Source organism: Solanum tuberosum, unplaced genomic scaffold, assembly GCF_000226075.1.
Source record: "Solanum tuberosum cultivar DM 1-3 516 R44 unplaced genomic scaffold, SolTub_3.0 scf00155, whole genome shotgun sequence".
NCBI classification, from domain to species: domain Eukaryota; kingdom Viridiplantae; phylum Streptophyta; class Magnoliopsida; order Solanales; family Solanaceae; genus Solanum; species Solanum tuberosum.
In genome coordinates, this window is record NW_006239081.1 from 832,825 (window position 1) to 848,048 (window position 15,224).

The 15,224-nt window shown below is 34.9% G+C and overlaps 2 protein-coding genes across 2 annotated transcripts in view; one reads left to right on the plus strand and one right to left on the minus strand.

The window, feature by feature from the left end:
- Nucleotides 1-561: 561 nt before the first annotated feature.
- On the plus strand, nucleotides 562-3,964 carry LOC102580527 (putative dual specificity protein phosphatase DSP8). The gene is made up of 6 exons (XM_006353444.2): nucleotides 562-1,522; nucleotides 2,108-2,230; nucleotides 2,903-2,996; nucleotides 3,079-3,161; nucleotides 3,277-3,366; nucleotides 3,454-3,964. Exons 1-6 carry the CDS (start codon nucleotides 1,319-1,321, stop codon nucleotides 3,706-3,708), a joined length of 849 nt encoding a protein of 282 aa, XP_006353506.1. The 5' UTR covers nucleotides 562-1,318; the 3' UTR covers nucleotides 3,709-3,964.
- Nucleotides 3,965-5,186: 1,222 nt separating this feature from the next.
- Nucleotides 5,187-15,224, minus strand: part of LOC102580877 (mitochondrial-processing peptidase subunit alpha-like) — a gene marked incomplete at its 5' end in the record, with an annotated part of 37,294 nt that continues 27,256 nt past the window's right edge. Inside the window, 13 exon segments of the mRNA NM_001288239.1 lie at nucleotides 5,187-5,525; nucleotides 5,648-5,760; nucleotides 7,074-7,123; nucleotides 7,225-7,295; nucleotides 7,507-7,579; nucleotides 8,768-8,865; nucleotides 9,821-9,887; nucleotides 11,536-11,616; nucleotides 11,723-11,890; nucleotides 11,998-12,165; nucleotides 12,250-12,546; nucleotides 12,636-12,872; nucleotides 14,207-14,330. Of these exon segments, the coding sequence (NP_001275168.1) occupies nucleotides 5,473-5,525; nucleotides 5,648-5,760; nucleotides 7,074-7,123; nucleotides 7,225-7,295; nucleotides 7,507-7,579; nucleotides 8,768-8,865; nucleotides 9,821-9,887; nucleotides 11,536-11,616; nucleotides 11,723-11,890; nucleotides 11,998-12,165; nucleotides 12,250-12,546; nucleotides 12,636-12,872; nucleotides 14,207-14,245 (1,515 nt within the window). The 3' untranslated portion in view covers nucleotides 5,187-5,472.

Genomic DNA, 15,224 nt, shown 5'->3' on the forward strand with positions numbered 1-15,224 from the left:
TCCTATACACTTATAATTATACAATAAAAACATTCCCCTGCCCAGTTTTATGTTTGTATAATGTATAATTTATGTTTGTATAAAGCGAAAGAGAGAGCGATTTTTGATATACAAATATTTTTGTCAACGATTTATACAAACAAGAGGCTAACAACAATTTATACAAATGGCCTGCCAGCGGAATTATACAAATCTGAAGAGGAGCCAACGAATTATACAATTGCTTCTTTTTGTATATATGTATAACGAAATAGACAGCTTTCAATTGTATATGTATAGCGAATTATACATATATATGTTTGCTATGGAGCGCAATTATGCAAATTTTGATATAGCATATAAATATGATTTTTTCGTTTGCTATATGTGAAAGTTTAAAATATACGTTTATGTATTATATTATATGAATTCATTTTTTCAAACATTTATATATATTTTTATTTCAATTTCTTCCAACCAATAGTCACATGCAACTCACGTGACAATTCCTAACTTGGACATTTCTGTAAATATCCTTAATTCCAGACCTAAATTATTTGCTTTCATTGCTCTTAATTTCCAAATTTTTTCCACAAATTTCGTTCTACTGGTCCATTTTCTTCTCTTCTAGATTCCTCTCAGTTCAATCTTCGAAAATCTCCAGTTTTCTTACAATTATCAACGAATTACCCCCTCAAAATCTCCATTTCTACACAATCTCCTGCTTTTTCTCTCTCGATCGATGTAATTTTCACCCAAAATTGTTAACAATTCAATCGCCCAAAAGTATTTTTTCTTTTTATCAGTTTTAGGGTTCAAATCTTTAGCTTCAATCAGTTTAGTTGAGTAGGAATCTCGGAAATGAAGATCGTGTATGGTTTTTGTACAGTTCAGTGTTAATTGTAGACCCCCAAATTTTCGTTTTGATCAATTTAGGGTTCAATCTTTAGCTGCAATCGGTTTGGTTGATTGGGGTTTGTGGAAATGAAGATCGTGTATGGTTTTTTTACAGTTCAATGTTCATTGTAGAACCCCCAAGTTTTCATTTTGATCAATTTAGGGTTCAATTCTTAGCTTTGATAAGTTTAGTCTAACATCAGTTCAGTATTCATTGTATAGAACCCCCAAGTTCTCGTTTTGATCAATTTAGGATTTTAAGTCTTTAGTTGTAATCAGTTTGATTGTTTAGGATTTTGGAAATGAGGAATTTTCGTCTAGCATGTAATAGATTTGTTTGATTTATGTATAGTTCAGTATTCGGTGTAGACGCCGTTGTTTTGATCAATTTAGGGTTCAATTTTTAGCTTTGATCAGTTAAGTGGATTAGGAGGTAGTGGAAATGAAGATTGTGGAATTGGATGGCTCGTTAATAGAAGGTGATGGTAAGTGTGTGAACACTGAGAGACGGGTGATTGTTGGTGTTGATGCTAAGAGAGTGTTGGTTGGAGCCGGAGCTCGGATCCTCTTCTATCCGACACTTTTGTACAATGTTTTTCGTAACAAAATTCAGTCGGAGTTCAGATGGTGGGATCAAATTGATCAGGTTTACTTCATCCTTAACATAAGTTTACACTCCTTTCCCTAAAAAGAATGAGAGTCTAGAACACCTAGGTCAATGCATTTTATTTTTTCAATGATCTCTCAATTTTTCAAAGTAAAATTGCATATTAAGAAATTATGTACTGTGTGATTTCCATAGTTGTAAGATATTTGATAGATGTTTGAGAAAATTGTTGTAGAAAACTTTTGGACTCGCCAAAAAATGCCATTGTCTTTGCAGATGGATGTTTGCCAGATAATGGGTTCATCTAGTCCAATTTGACAGTTTTTATCTATGGAAATGCTGGGGAAAGAGTGAATTTTATTGGTCTGTTATTGTAATTTTCAATATATTATATGCTTTTGTATAGGGATGAGTTGTTGTGTGCATAAACTTATTTTTTAGTTGCTTGCGCATTTGCAACTTTGAAGAAGTAAGGAAATTGCCTCCTCCTATTCTTGCCTCCCCACCCCGCTCTCATAATGAAAAGTCTAAAGGGAGAAATAAACAATTAGTTCTCATTTGTCCTCCATTAGTTTAATATGTTGTGGTCGATGCCTTTGTGACTCTGCTTTTTTGTTTGTTCAGTTTCTCCTTCTTGGAGCAGTTCCATTTCCATCGGATGTCCCTCAGTTGAAGCAGCTTGGTGTTGGTGGTGTAATAACGCTGAATGAACCTTATGAAACTTTGGTACCATCATCATTGTACCATGTGAGTGACACATGTATTATATCATCCATTTTCATAGTCATAATATGTGATTATATTCTCGATAAGCTTTTTCTCCTGAGAAGCTTTCGGACTATGATGTTCGTTTTTTCAATATCTCAATTAAAATTTGCTTAGTTTGTTAATTGGTGTGTGCATATAGCAGGGTATTAGTTTTCGTTTGTCACAAATTTGACATTAGTACCAAATGACATGATAAAATCTTCAAGGTGTTGCTCAGGATACCCAGAGTGACATGTAGACACATCCCCTGTTGTAGGGTGGTAAAGATTTCCTTTCATGAATGAGTAGGCAGTTTATGAGCATCAAAGAGTAAACAATCTTCTGTCATTGAAACTTCACAGTTTTGATCTCATATGATATCGATCAGTAAATACACGTTTCTCTATTTCTGATATCCCATATTTCACTACCTGAGGTGGACACCACCTTCTGCCTGTATTATATAAAGGCACGGAACAGCTTTCCCCCTTCCTCCCATCTCTGCAACTACAGTGTGCTGCAGAGGTCGGTATCTTCAAGAGACTCCTTCATACCCTTTACAATTTGTTTGATTCTTTTTTATCCTTTTTAATTTGATACTGTTATTAATGCATAGTAGAAATGGGTTTCCACACGTTGAGGTGTATTCACATTCCTATACTCTGATTTCAGGCCCATGGAATAGACCATCTTGTTATTCCAACCAGAGATTATCTTTTCGCACCCTCTTTCATGGATATAAACCGAGCAGTAGATTTTATTCACAGTGAGTGATTGTCATTTATCTTCTGTATTATTGACTTATTGTAGGGCCCTTCCTCACTTCCTTTTTCTCTTCTCTGTTGCAGGGAATGCATCCTGTGGTCTGACTACTTATGTGCATTGCAAGGCCGGAAGAGGAAGGAGCACAACCGTTGTGCTTTGCTATTTGGTAGCTACCTTAACCCAATATAAAGCCATTTGTTTTCTGTGTGGATATTGTTTCTTGGCCAGCTAATTTTTTAACTTTCAAATGACTAAAAGGTTGATTCTTTCACTAATTTTAGGTCGAATATAAGCATATGACTCCTGCTGCAGCGCTGGAATTTGTCCGTTCCAGAAGACCTAGAGTTTTATTGGCTCCTTCTCAATGGAAGGTAAAGAACATTTCGAGTAAATTTTTTGCTCCATTGTGCAACATAGGAAGTTTATCTGTGTATCAACATATCTTTTTCGTTAAACAGGCTGTTCAAGGATTCAAGCAGCAGCGAATGGCATCTTCTCCACTCTCTAGTGATGCTGTGTTGATCACTAAAGCAGATCTTGAAGGGTATCATTCTTCTTCTGACGATAGTCGTGGTAAGGAGCTAGCCCTTGTTCCCCGAATTGCAAGAACACAACCAATGATAGCTCGATTATCCTGCCTCTTTGCGTCACTGAAAGTATCCAGCAGCTATGGACCCATCACCAGGCAACTGACCGAAGCACGTGCCTGCTAACTGCTGCACACTCATCAGCAGAGCTTCCTTGTACAGAATAGGTCTCTGCTTAAATAAGTTCCCAAGAGCTTTATATCTTTGATTCTGTAAGAGTTTAACATCAAGGGATTCTGAATACAGAAAAAAAAAACTGTTGAATGGGTCTTTCAACATTGTATAAACATGTGCAGAGTGTATGACTTTTGGTTTCATTTGTAAATATTTGGGTCATTATCACTCCCTCCATTTCAATTTATGTTAACATAGTTCGAATTGATACAGAGTTCAAGAAAAAATTAAGACTTGAGAAACTTTTTTTTCTTAGTCATCGCGGTATAGCATTTGAAGCCAGGAAACTTTGAAACTTGTGACCTCAAACATGCTATAATATTTGTATGGTTATAAAAGTATATTGATAGTCAAGGTGTTTTGTTCACACTTAGATTAATTCATCAATATTTACATAGCCATGATTTTGGCATTATGCTAAACGAAATAATTTCAATTTTACAATAAATCCAATCCGAAGTAAAGTAAGTTGAATTGAATGTCTTTTATATAGCCGACAGAGACTTTTCATATCTTATCTTATCCTATACCTAATGAAAAAGAAGTTTGTACAGAAAAATTATGGAGTGCCACAACTTTTAATCGTTTTGTTGCAATGCAATAATAGAGCTAAATTCTTATATTCAATAATTTATTATAAAGTATTTTAAAATGAGACATTATAAATTTAAATAAAGGTGAAGAGTAAGTGTAAATTTACTCAAAAATAAAGATCAACAAAGAAAGTTGTTATTGATATGTAAGATGAAGTTCGAGATCATTTGGACACGTGAAAGAAAAGGAACACAGATGCCTCAATAAGGAGATACAAGAGGTTAGCAGTGATAGCTATAACCTATAAGTAGAGATAGAAGTAGATCGAAGAATAATTATGGTTAATTGATTAGACCAGACATAACATATTTTTAACGCACAAAGAACATGATACTACTACATAAGGAGAAGAAAGCATGAAAGTCAAAGCAAAAAGTCAATAGATAATCGCAAACGTTCTCTCTTTTGTGTGAAAACAGGAGGGATTTTTATCTATTTTCTTCAATTCTTAATTTATCACTATTATTAATGTTTTTTTTTTACTTTGGATATCTCACTATTTTTTATATCAATGCTTCTCTTTTCCAAGTATTTTCAATTAAAAATTACTTCACTTCTGTATTTTTCAAACATGTTTTTTAAAACGTTTTTCTTGAGACAAGGATCAATCAAAAACCACTTCTCTACCTCAAACAAGGCAAAGGTAAAGCATACGTACACTCGACTCTTCTCAGATCTCATTTGTGAGATAAGATGACACTGAGTATGTTGTTGTTTTTATTATACCAACTCCCAAGGCTAATTAATATCCATCAACTTTGGTATAAATTCATTGGATTCACAATATTGAGATAAAATTAGTATTTCTTCCCATTTTGGGTAAAGAGGAATTCTCAAAATTGTTAACTAGAGAAATCTGATGACTTCCAGCTGCAGCAGTAATGCCCTATGACATTATGTCATCAAATATCAAAGAAAGCTGAATGAATTACAAACTGTTTACACAAAAACCATGTGCCCAGATGCTCTTTATCACAGAGCTTTGACAGAGCTGAATTATCGATAGCTCGTAACCCCCCTCTTATTTTCCGAAAATTACAGCCACACGCGTAAAGATTTTCTAAAAACCTAAAAAATAACAGCATGATAGTCCTGCTGTGTACTTCGTAGTTGACAATTGATTTATTTGGAACGGAACCTGCTGCTGACTGCATCGTATGATGGGAGGGAGAGAACTGCGATTTTGAAGTAAAATGAGCAAACCCACGGGAAGTCGAGAGAAACAAATAATTATAAAGAAGGATTCACAATCTCAGTCACTTTCAATAGAAACAAATAATTGTAAAGAAGGATTTACCATCTCCATAGGATGCCATGGTCAGAGGAGAAGAAATAAGCTTCTGCACAAAGGAAGCAATATCTTTTGCTGAAACTGCATCAATGGCTTTCAAGAAATGCTCCACTGGTTTCCTGAGGACCCAAAAGCGATTGGCATAGAAAATCTTTGTAAGTACTAATTTGATCAGAGAGGTACAACGATCGATCATACGCCTTTTGTGTTTGAGAACTAACCCCTTTAATTAATGGATTTTTCAAAAGCCATAAATGACCCTCAATACTATGAAAAATGAAATGACATTTGTTTTTTTTCAATAACAAAAGAATCCTCTCTCGGTCTTTTTTTTTACTTGTCAAATTTTGACTTGACACATCTATTAAAACAATAATAATTAGTGTAGTGAATTTATCATTTTACCCCTATTAATTGATAGGGTCCAAAATATATTTACTCACTACATATTTCAAAGACATTAACTTAATGTTAATAAATTTAGGGTATAATAGGGGGAAAAATTGTTCTTCCTTGATTTGTCAAAATAACGAGTAAAAAGAGAAATCAAATTAGGAAATATTTGACGAGTAAATAGAGACGGGGGAGCATTATGCAATAGTCAATACTCTTTTTGTTCCTATTTATATGTCACAATTTTAGATTTTATGTGTCTTAAAAAACTAAATAAGTTTATCATTATACCCTTATTTAGTGTTATAAATGAACATAAATAATTTATTTTAATTAATTAAATTGACTAGTGAATATGAATTAATCATTTAATTTTTCTATGTTTTTAAGGCAAATAACTCTCAAGGGTAAAATAGGAAGAATAGTATTATTTATATATTGATTTTGTGAAATGACAAATATTAAAGAATATTTATTTTTAATAAGGACGATATATAAACAGATATAGACTAGAGGAGTAACATTTTTACACAAATTGTACACCATATAAAAATATAGAAATACCTCACTTTTCTCCTTTGCCTTTCTTTTGGAGTTCTTTTTCCTTAGAACTCCAAAACTGCGTAACTCTTGATTCTTTTTTAGGGGGGGGGAGGGGGGGGGGGGGGGGGGGGGGGGGTCCTTTTTCTGGACAAAGGAAGAACACCATTTTGATCTCTTAGGGTCATATACAATATCCGCGGCAAAATGGGTCTTTGAATGGAATTTTTAATATAGGGAGGACAAAGCCTGAATACAAAGTTTCCTCATATTTTCTTGATATATATTGGGAAAGCAAATTTTATGATTAGCCAATTCAATGGAAGGTCAACGTAAACCACCTAATCTATTTATTAGGTGGCACCAGTTTCTCAGATTCAAACAACGTAATATGGGCAATCCGTAGAAAACTTCCAAGCGAACAATGTTCATTCAGAGCAGCATTTTTTTTAAATAATTAAGTCAGCTAGGTGAACATTAGAAACAAGTGTGTATATACCTCTCTCCATATGTCAAAAGCTGTCTGCCGATATCTTCTGATGCAACCATCTACAAATTAGACATCAGCAGTAAGCACATATATTATACAACATACATCCTTCTGCAAATCCAAGCCAATACAATATAGCAGTTGAGTTAATATTACATACCCGGGATTCCAAGTTCATCAGAATGGCAGACTTTGTAGCCTGTTTAGCACGGTTTAGCTGTACTTGGTCAACTGTGTGAAACGAGAAGAGGCAAAGCCACAAAATAGCAATCAGTAACAGGATAATAATGGTGGTGCCCGTGGTGGAAAATTGCATTGGCATATCGATGGACTTCTTTAGTTTGAAAGAATACTCCCTCTGGGGAAGTAACAAAATTAGGCAGAAAATTCAACATAAATTTAGGGAAAACAAAGTAACAAAGTTCAGAATTATATGTCAAACCTTCACTAGGGTTTGCTACTGCAATAAGCTCTTTAACTGCTACATCAACAGCTTGAGGCCCAAAATCAGAGCTCTGATAACACAAACACCCAAGAGAGAGAGACTAAGCTTTGCAATTTAAGAAGTCGCTATTTCTTGTATAAGTAACACAACATGAATCCAAAAGTGCTTCATAGATGGTTTCATGCTGGCATATGCAATGGTGAGTCACCCACATAAACAACAAAACAATAGAGTGGCATGGTTTCTATCATTTGCCCACAATGGAGGAAACAACAACCTAACAAAACTAAGCCCTCATTTGTTTACACTTAATGAATGTCTGAACATAATAATTCATATCTCAATAATTAAGTTTGTTTTTTTAAATCTGAATCTTGATCCTTCAGATCTTAACCATCAAGTGAGTTTATTTTATTTTATTTTACAATCACTTAAATAGGTATGAATAGATCTGAATGATTAAGATGTATAACAAAATTTTCATATCAATAAGGTGTTCATCAAGGATTTTCTAGAAAGATGACAGTTCAACTTTCACGGCTAGCCGCCGCCGTCTACCATTATCAACTACCACTACTTACAACCACAATCCTCAGCCACAACACCTATGCTGCCAATATCGTTGTTAGTCATCCCCACCACCAACCACCATTACCACAACCACCACCAATAATTATCAACGATCAATTGATAACCATCAACCACCACTATATATCACCAACTACTGGCATCATTCACCGCCACTATCATTCACCACAATTATTAGCCGCCACCACCACCCACTAGCTACTATCCACAACCAACACCATCTCAATCAACATCCACAACTAACATCAATGGCAATAATGTTGTTTAAAAGGTAAGGTAAAGAAGCTAGATAAGTTCGTGACATTTCTATACCAATACCACAAGCACATTTCCATTATATCACAAGAAAATTTAGTAACACAGAGATATGTACTTGGCATAGATTATAGTTAAGTCATTAAGATCTGGATACTAAAACATCAAGCCACCCATAATGACAAGATAATTCAAATGATAAATAGTAACCTATTCAGCAAGGTAGGGAGGAAAGGGGAAAAGAAAGGAAAAGGATCTGGATGAAAATGATGCGTAAGAGAGAGAAACAAACACAAGTTACCAGATCAAACATTTAGTTTGAAGACGGTGATAGCATTGATAGGAATCATTGTATCTTCATTTAAAATAAAGACAGAAAGATAAGCAATAATGAAATCATCATAGGGCTTTTTACCGTAGTTCCTTGAATTCCAAATAGTCCAGTGCTATTGTAAATGCTGCTGAATGCAGAGAATGCGTGAATCTGTGGGTACTGATTTAAGACACGAAGATCTGCTCATCATTGTGGAAAATCATGTAAGTATGTGAATGCAAGAACTAGGAGAAAATCATATTTCCAAAACTAAATGAGTAAATATACAAATTCCAACTTTGTGCAGACCAATAACCAAGTACATATCCATCTGATTATCTAAATATCACCAAACAATTGCATTTAACTTGCTAATTTGTGAGTGTAAAATGAGTATGTTTCCTTTAGTTTTATAAGTAAATGTTAACCCGTCTATGTGAAACAGCACAGACTATGTTGACAAGACTCCATATGAAGAAGATACAATGGAGTACCAAATCCATCTTTCTGAAAAATTTCAACATGGGGAAACACAGTAGAAACTGAATTTAGAAGGGAGAAAGGAATGGAGATCAGGAGAACGGGGCCATCACAAAATCATGATTGCACCAGGGAGAGGTAGCCAGGAATGTCTGTGTCTTCAAAAAAGATCAATATGAAGCAGAAGATTGCAGTGGAACTGAAAGGCTCTGAATGATCCCAATAAAATAGTTATGATGAAATCAACAGTGTAAAAATGCAAATCATCAATGGTCTGCCTACAAAAATTAAAGACAAGGTGAACATTATGATTGCACGAAACTTATGGGGTTGTCTTTGGACGAAGTTTACATTTTCTAGTTCCATAGAATCCACCAAAGGAATACAGCAGCATGTTAACTTCAACAGGATGGTCTTTCAACAAAGTAGAAAGAAAGCTTGGAAGTGAATCTACTGTCTTGTTGTCCAGTAAGAACAGAAAGAAATTGATGGGCATTTGAGAGCATTGAGAAATCAATCCGGAGCATTAAAGAGCTTCTTTATTTGGGCAGAGAAGAACTTTGGAAAGCTCAAAACTAAAATACGTATTATAAATTCTGATGAACCTCTTTGGGGTTATCATTTCTGGAATTACTTCAAATTATATAAGAAAAGTAAAGTCTGAGAAAAGCTTACATAATCTTGAGTACATCCCTTTTCCAGGACCGCCAGCTGAGAAAGATCCACCTCCTCCCATAAGCATCTGTTAAGTCCTCAAATTAAAAATTACATTCCAAAACCCACATATTATCACACAGACAAAGACAGAAAACCAAACTATAAAATCAGATGAATGTTCAAAACTATCAAAGCAACAAAGTTTTCTAATTTTCTAATTCATGATACATCTTAACAAATTAGGTCCCAAATTTCCTGATTAAACATGTATTACGAAGTAATCTTCATCCAAGTAGAGACTAACATATGCACACATACATCTCTCTTTTCAGTTCTTTTTTTTTTTTGAATTATTAACATCTCTTTTTGGGATTGGTGACGCATATGCATATGTTCCCTATAAGTTTGTTGAAATGTTGAGCTAATGGGGTTTTACAAATGGGTAATGACTTGACAAGATCTAAAGCTTAAGAGAGACTCAATGGAAATTAATTGATGAAAAAGCAAACTGTAGGAATCCCTTCTACATCCCTCAGGAATCACACCATACAGTTGGAATTGCATAACACAAGCTGAAAAAGCATAAGAAATGTTGAATCAGAAATTATATTGGAAGCATTAGGATATTGTATAGAAGCTCTAATGTCAACTCCTACTCAAACACTTCTAAAGGGTCAATAAACCAACTAAAGTTACCCTTGTCTCAAAAAAAGGGTCAATAAACCAACTACTAAACAAAGATTTTGTATCAGAGGGATCATACTGAAAGTCCGAAACCATTACAATGCTCTTTATAAGCTTTAAGGCCCAGTCCTACTCCTTCAAGGGTCAATAAACCAACTGGTAAACAAAACACTGCTAATGTAACACCTATATTTCTATACAAACTCAACATTACAAGAATAAGTACAAAAATACAACAAGACTCCATACACAAACTAAATTCATACTTTGCAGAATATTCAAAAAAGAGCAATAAAACCTTAATCCTGAAAGCAGACAGGAACCTGTAAATCTTAATGGATTTGAGCACAAATATAGGAACATATTAAAGTAAAGACTTTTAAAATATATTAAAATGCTCAGCTTATGCCATCAATTTAATTATGCAAGCCCACAAAATGTTGATATTTGTGAACTATTTCACCACAAGTATATTATAAACTGCATCCATTTCGAAAGCAAGAATTTTTTTTAGTTCAATATTTGTTGGAATTGACACTTTAGAACTGTTTTATCATGTTAGACTAACCTTGCATATATATATATATATATACAAATAGATCTATTGTACAATATTTCAAAAGTTTCTTGATATGGTTCTTTAGGCAATATTTTATGCTTTTCCATTTCCTGAGATTGTTTGAATTTGAGAGTTAACCTTTGTTGTTTGGCCAACTGGGAGATGGAAAGGGAAGTGCAAGAAAATCAAAAATAATTCTCATAAGTTGTTGGACCTATGAGAAAATCCTTCCTGCCAAAGTTGTAAGATTGTAAAACACATGCAATTCATACTTAAAATATCATTTTTCCCTTTTCCAATAACTAAAATAAATGGCCACATACGATTTTCCTTCTCCTTTGTTAATTCATTTACATGATTTGTTTTATTTGACATTTTCCAGGAAGCACATCACAAACTGTCCTGTGATTTTTTGAACATCCAAATGGACCTGATAGGGAAAATCTGGTGCAGTCTAAACATTCAAAGAATTTAAATGAAACCTATGTACCTGAAGAACTGTTAAAGTCATTGATTCTTTTTCAGACATCCAGCCACCGGGAACTTCAAAGGCAAGGGCAAAATGAGTCATCTGGTTTAAGAGGGGGCATAGAAACGTGTTAGACACAGAACACAACACGTATGTAAAGAGGAGATGGGGGGGAGGGAGAGATAAAAAAGACGTTTCAGATACATACCTCTGCATCGGCTTGACAGCGGTAATCTCCTCCCACATACACAGGTTTAGGTTCTTCAGTGGTGGCCACCTTAGGTAAATCAGACAGAAGAGGTTCTGCAACTTTTAAGAATTCTTCATGTTCAACACCAGATGCAGCAAGAACCATCCGAGGAGCAGTATAATTCTCCTGTAAGAAGGAAAACCAGTTTAAAAACAGAAGTTCCTCCGCAAAAGTAAGTAGTAAAAGAGGATGTAGGAAGACCAGTGGAGGGAGATCAGGGTTTTAACACTCACAGCTACAAAGTCCTCCAGCACTGTGCTGTTTAACCTGTTTATTGTAGCTTCTGTGGCCATCAGAGAATTCCCATATGGACCAGCATAACCAGCAGAATGAACTGCCTCCAAAAGCAAGTGTTGAGGGTTTTTGGAGTACTCGCTAATCTCAGCTTTAACCTTCTCAAGCTGCAAAGGCGAATATTATTCTCAGAAAAAACAGTTTGAAAGCCGTTTCAAGGGTACACCAAAGATGACCAAGAAGAGGGAAACCTGTTCTTTAACTTCCCAATCCAGGAATGCAGGATTTCTAACACAGTCAGCAAGCATCTCCACCATTTGTGGTACATAAGTTTTCAAAGCATCATAAGTGTAGATCATATGCTCTCGTGAGGCTGAAGCTGTTACATTACCACCAATTGCTTCAATTTCTCGTACAATACGCAAGTGACTCCGGTTTAATGTGCTTTTGAAGGCCATGCGTTCCAAGAGGTGTGTGGCTCCATATGAAGCTGGTGTCTCGTAAATAGAGCCACAGTCAACATAGAGGCCAATTGAGGCAGCAGGGTTCTGGACTCAATAAAGTAGAACCATAATTAGAAACTGCAGTAAAGGTAATTCAACGTGAATTCAGTTGTAAAAAAATCTAGAATTCATACCACCGATGCTTCAGAGGCCACTTTGAGACCATTGGCGAGAGTCGTTATCTGGGTCTTTGCAGGTTCTACATAATCAGGTAATGGTGGCGAGAGTTTAACATCATTGAGGGGGAAATCCAAGGGAGTCACTGAACTTGATGTATCACCAGTTATCCAACTAAAGAGACCCCCAGATGGCTTGGTTGCAACAGCAGCTGAACTTGAAAATCTTGTCAAGACCCTGTTGCCTTGACGTGCCTACAATGCTTTATACTTTCAGAAAATGTGTAATCTAATGATTATCTTTTCATGAACATGAAGTTGATAACAAAACCTTACATCAGAATGCATCAAACAGAAAGTACGAATTCTACTTCAACCTTTTATCAAATAAAAAATACCCTATGCCCAACCCCTCTCCCCAAGAGTCAATAGTGATCCTTCCTCAATTTACTCCCTTGGTGACTCGAACCGCCAACCTCAATGTTGGAGATGGAGAGTGATTCAACTTCAGCACCCATCCCTTATCGTATCAATTCTACTCTTAGATAAACCAGAACAATGTTCCGTAATATTAACTTTTCACAGTCTAATTCGACCTACTTAGAGCAGAAATTAGCTTTAAAACTTGGTCCTTTTTTCCAAATTTCCCTCCATTACTCATAAATGCTCCCAAATTCTGTTCGCAATTCAACTTTCACCCATAAAAATGAAATATTTTGTATATCCCATTTAGAGCAATTCAATGAATTCCCAATTGTAATACCAAACCACCAAAATCGTGGGACGGTGATCATAGTGGTTAATGAAGCAGGTTGAAAACTACAAGGCCTCAGGTTTCAAATGCTGGCCAGCAGAGACAAAATAAAATACTAGGTGATTTCTTTCTATTTGTCCTAGTCTAGGTGGACAGAGTCAGCCAATAATTGTAGTTGAGAGGTCGAAGCTATCCCGTGAAATTAGTCAAAGTGCACACAAGTCGTCCCGAACACCACGGTTATCACACCACGGTTATCACAAAAAAAATGATCAAATAGTTTGCACCCAAGGGGGTGGCCTAATGGTCAAGGAAGTGAGCTGAGACCTATGAGGTCTCGACAAATTCCAATAGAGACAAAACCCGGGTGATTCCTTACCATCTATTCTAGGTAGCCTTGGAGGACATAGTTACATGTTACCTGGTAGGAGGTCGCATGTATTCATATATAATTAGTCGATTAGTCGAGGTGCGAGTAAGTCGGTCCAAACACCACATTTATAATTAAAAAAATGATCAAATCAATGCCTTTATCAGATAATTTTTTTAATAAATTTGAAAAACAGAGAAATAAACTCTATCTCCCATACATGATTAAACTCAATATATTCCATCTAATAAATTTATCCAATAAATAACATAGCCGTCATATCGACAAAAAAAACGACCTAAGATCAGATCCAAAGATCTAACTAGATATCTGCAGAATCGATTTTAATATCTGAATCTAACAATAACACAAGAAAAATCATTGCGCTAAAATTAATTACAGTTTATATGTAGATTTTTTCACATATCTGCGTGTGAAAAAAAAATTTTAAAAAATATGGCTGACCTTAAGAGAGCTGAGGCGAGACGATGCGCATCTGTACATTTTGACGGTGATGATCGGAGAACTGAGTAGAGCTCCGGGAAGATGAGAAAAGCGATTTTGTAGGGGGGGAAATTCAGTGAAAAATGAAGCTGCGGAGAAGAAGAGCAAATATTTGGGTGTATTGGAATTTGGAAAAAATTGAGAAACCCAACTTTCTTTGATGGGCTTTTTACAAGAATGTAAATAGCCCATTGGGCTAAGGGATAATTGGGTGGGCTAGTCACTTTCGGAAATGTTTTCTAAAAAAATGAGTTTTCCAATGGAAAAATCACCTCATATATCTATTTAAGGCTTAATATTACAGTCTTTAGATGTATTTTTTTTATATTACTACTTATAACAGTTTAATTACAAATATTAACAGAATAGTTTTAATTTATAATTTAATTAATTAGTTATTATTTTTATAATTACATTATAATTAATAAGTAAGAGAAATAACATTAATATTAGAGAATCAATTGTCATTATCTCTTCCACCATTTTAGGGATAGCATTAATATTAGAGAATCAATTGTCATTATCTCTTCCACCATTTTAGGGATAGCATTAATATTAGAGAATCAATTGTCATTATCTCTTCCACCATTTTAGGGATAGCATTAATATTAGAGAATCAATTGTCATTATCTCTTCCACCATTTTAGGGATAGCATTAATATTAGAGAATCAATTGTCATTATCTCTTCCACCATTTTAGGGATAGCATTAATATTAGAGAATCAATTGTCATTATCTCTTCCACCATTTTAGGGATAGCATTAATATTAGAGAATCAATTGTCATTATCTCTTCCACCATTTTAGGGATAGCATTAATATTAGAGAATCAATTGTCATTATCTCTTCCACCATTTTAGGGATAGCATTAATATTAGAGAATCAATTGTCATTATCTCTTCCACCATTTTAGGGATAGCATTAATATTAGAGAATCAATTGCCATTATCTCTTACACCATTTTAGGGATTTTTTTCCAG